The 4,010-nt window shown below is 38.7% G+C and overlaps 1 protein-coding gene across 1 annotated transcript; it reads left to right on the top strand.

The window, feature by feature from the left end:
• Positions 1 to 157: 157 nt before the first annotated feature.
• Positions 158 to 3,212, top strand: LOC121939117 (the record flags this gene model as incomplete). Its single annotated transcript, XM_042482241.1, has 3 exons — positions 158 to 383; positions 1,209 to 1,279; positions 2,569 to 3,212. Coding segments are annotated over 3 exons (818 nt in total), but the record flags the coding sequence as incomplete, so codon positions are not given.
• Between the last annotated feature and the right edge of the window lie 798 nt (positions 3,213 to 4,010).

Raw genomic sequence — 4,010 nt, 5'->3', positions numbered from 1 at the left:
TTACAAATTTAAATTTTTTTCTTTGTTTTTTTTATTAAACTGACGTCTTTCCATGAGGCGTATTTTATATATTTTATGTCATATTTTATATTTGCATATTATATATTTTATTTAATTTGTGTAATTTGAGGGTTGATGGAAACTTCTGTCTCTTTAGCTGGTTCAGCCGGAGTCCCGCCCACCATCCTGCCTCTCAGCCAATCGTGGGAGTCGGCGGTGGGGTGTCGGGAGGGGACGGAGAACGGAGGAGGAGGACGAGGACTGGGGAGAGGAAGAGGAGGAAGAGGAGGAAGAGGAGGAGGAGGAGGAGGAGGAGGAGGAGGGCCGCTGCCTGAGAACTGGGAGCTGGCCTTCAGTGATTCAGGAGAGCCGTATTACATCGAGTGAGTGACGATAATCAGAGATTCATTAGAAAACACCAATAATCAGATTAGTATTTCGGCTGAATTTGTCTCTGCGGAAACTTCGGGATTAAAACATAAAATGAGATGATTTTTAAAAAGCCTCATAATCTAATGAGAGCTGCCGATTTAATGTTTTCTTTAACCCTTTGAAACCTGGACTGACATCCATATTTATGATTATGTATTTCAGAATCAGAATCAGAATCAGAATCAGAATCAGAATCAGAATCAGAATCAGAATGCTCTTTATTGTCATTATACAGTGTATAATGAGATTGGAGAGCTTCTCTATTCCTTCAGTGCAAAAGTACAAAAGCTTTTTACAATATTAAGTACAAAATAGGTATAAAAAAATAGCAATAGGAATAAGAATAAAAAAAAATAGAAATAAAAATAAAAATAGACTTATATACAGCTATGTACATGGGTGTGGAGGTATAAGTTAAATAATAAATAAATTTAGGATTATTTAGGATTAGGCTACAGAAAAAATATTTTGTACTTTTTTTTCAGGGCATTTCCTTTTTGTTTTTTGACATTTTTGTGCTAATTTCAAATAATGTTCTTGTAATTTCTTATTTCTTGCATATAAAGTTGCTCATTTCTTTCTTTCTTTTGAAAGAAATCGAGCCAAACGTTCAGGTTTCAAAGGGTTAATCTGCAAAGTCAGAACATCAACACAGAAACTATGACATCATCACTGACTGCTTCCTGTTTGTATTAGCAGCACTGCGCCTACATTACCCAGAGTTCCCTCTGACCGCGGCTCTGTTAACTCTGATGCCGCTGACGTTTATTTTTCAGTCATAACTCAAAGACGACGAGCTGGCTGGACCCTCGAGCTCCGAGCAAAGAGACGACCGCCTGCACAGAGCGTGAGTCGCAGCCGAGGATTTCATCCACACGAGTCTAACTCACAGAAATATACCACCTTTATTTACGTTGGTTACTTTATTCATATTTTATTTATCTTATTTCTGTCTTTATTTTATGTTTGATATTTATTCATGCATTTATTTATTTGTCTTCTTATTTGTCCTCACAGCTCTGAATGAGAAAACATTAGTTAGAAAATGTTTTAATGGATTAAAAAAAATGTGCCACGTAGAAATAACAGACGACTGTTTGGTTTCTCGCTTTTCTCGTCATTATAACAGATAATATCTGAACGGTTAGAGTTGTTATTTAGTTGAAGTTATATTTATATATGTGAATTGTTTCAGGTCTTTTTTACAGATATGTATATGTTTGGACGTTATTTTATTTTGTCGTCTGCTGACAACCATCAGAGTGTGAGGGAGGCCTTTACTTTGAAAGCCTCAGCCAGCAGAGGGCAGCACAGACTCTGACTTCCTGTTACTCTTCTTCTACTCTGCAGCTTCAGATGACCTCTGACCCCCGACAGCAGGTCGCATCAGTCATGTGACTCTGTGATTATAAAGTTTACACCTGAAATACATTTAACAGCTTTTATTGTGTCAGTTAGTTTTTACGGTTCTGCCTGTGATAAACGGTGTAATTTGGGAAATCTTTATTTTGGCAGGCGTGCAGATTTAAGAGTCCAAAAAAATAAATAAAAAACCTCACCAAAAAATTTAAAAGAAAAAAGGCAATAAATTTATTGACAAAAAATATAACCAAAAAGTAATAATAATTTTCATCAAAAATATAAAAAATCTCAAAACATTTTTACAGAAAAAGTCACAAATTATTATAGAAAAAAATCAGAGTAAAAGAAAGAAAAGAAAAAAAAAGTTTTAAAGAAAAAGTTTCCAGCTGAAAAAAAATGTAGAAAGTCTTTCAAAATCTCCAAGAAAAAGAACACTTAAAAAAGGCAGGTTTTTGTTTGTTCTTTAAATTGACGTTTTTGATGGGTTTTTTTCTTGTCCGGGCTGAGTCCCAAATGTCTTTTACTAAACACTTCACAGGCAGCAGGGCTCTAATGAAAAACTGTACAGGTGCATTATGGGAAATGTAGGATCGAGTGTTTCTTCGAGTGTTGACACCTGTCCTCTCACTGTCCTCGTCTCCATGTCTGTCCTCGTCTGCGTCTCTGTCTCCATGTCTGTCCGCTCACTGTCCTCGTCTCCATGTCTGTCCTCGTCTGTGTCTCTGTCTCCATGTCTGTCCTCTCACTGTCTCTGTCTCTGTGTCTCCCTCTCAGTCCCAGAGTTCACGGAGCAGCCCAGTCAGCTGAAGGGTTACTCCATCCACACTCGGCTCTCTAAAGGTCCTCGAGGTTTCGGCTTCAACATCGTCGGAGGAAGTCGACCCCGAGAGTTCCTCCAGGTGTACAGCGTCACACCTGGAGGACCGCCGGCCCTCAACACAGGTACTACTACTGCTCGTACTACTCACAGTCCTGATAATACTCACAGTGCTGCTGACGGTGCTGATAATACTCACAGTACTGCTGACGGTGCTGATAATACTCACAGTGCTGCTGACGGTGCTGATAATACTCACAGTACTGCTGACGGTGCTGATAATACTCACAGTACTGCTGACGGTGCAGCGTCTCACCTGTTCAGGTGTTTAATGCAGCCAGAGGTGACGACTGCGCGCAGTGTTTCCCTGAGTTCAGGCTGTCAGGCTCGGTCTCCTCGCAGTGAGCAGGCGCTGTCTGCGGGACGAGCCGGGGACAAAAGTCTCCTCCTGCGTTTCTTAAAGCAGAGAGCTTCATAAACAGGAAGTCGTGCCGGCGCTCACATAACGTCATGAGGAGGAGATGACGTGCAACAGTGTGAGCTGGTGATGTCACAGCATGCGTGTGTTTGACCTCTGACCCGCGGCAGATTCACTGAGCGGCGACGACTCTGTGACGAGCAGAAAACATGAATGTTAGTGAAGCGTTTGCACATGAAGCTGTGATTAATGCTGTAATTCTGGTGATTTTTTTTGGCAGGCTAACAGTCATGGAAGTCATGTTTTCTTTAAAAAAAAAGGACATTTTTTTAGAGAAAATGTCAAAAATTTTCAGAAAAACTCACCACCATTTTTTTTTAAAAAAAGAAACAAACAAAAAAGAAAAAAATCCAAAAAAAATTCAAAGAATAACAAATTGCCAAAACTCTTTAGAGAAACTGAATCATCAAAAAGAATATTATTTATTTATTTTTGTTTTTTGTTTTAAAACAAAACAAATTTAAGAAAAAAAATACCAAAATGTTTTAAAGAAAAAAGTCTCCAAAAAGCTCTAAAGAAATGCAGAATGTTTTTTTTTAATTCTCCAAATTTTTTAAGGTGAAAAAAATAAAATAAAAAAAATAAAAAGCCATACAATTTCTCAAGAAAAACAGGCCAATTTTTGTTTTTTTAAAGAAAATGAAAAAAGGACCAGGCTGACTCAGCTCTGCAGCAGTTAATGAAGATGTCAGCTCCACCTGTGACTGACGGGGCAGAAAAGAGCGCCGCAGGAGAAAAGCTGCTCACATCCGGCGTCTGTGATACTCGAGTAACAGACAGAATCTGTCAGTCTGACTGCAGACACACAGACAGATTTCTCTCTGCAGGATTATGTTTCTGTTTCGCTTTTCAGGTCTTTATTTTTCTCTGAAACACAATCTCATGATCTACAACTAATCCATATCCACACACACACACACA

Source organism: Plectropomus leopardus, unplaced genomic scaffold, assembly GCF_008729295.1.
Source record: "Plectropomus leopardus isolate mb unplaced genomic scaffold, YSFRI_Pleo_2.0 unplaced_scaffold4136, whole genome shotgun sequence".
Lineage (NCBI taxonomy): Eukaryota > Metazoa > Chordata > Actinopteri > Perciformes > Serranidae > Plectropomus > Plectropomus leopardus.
The sequence above is the reverse complement of the archived record's forward strand: the minus strand, read 5'-3'. Positions and strand labels throughout refer to the sequence as shown.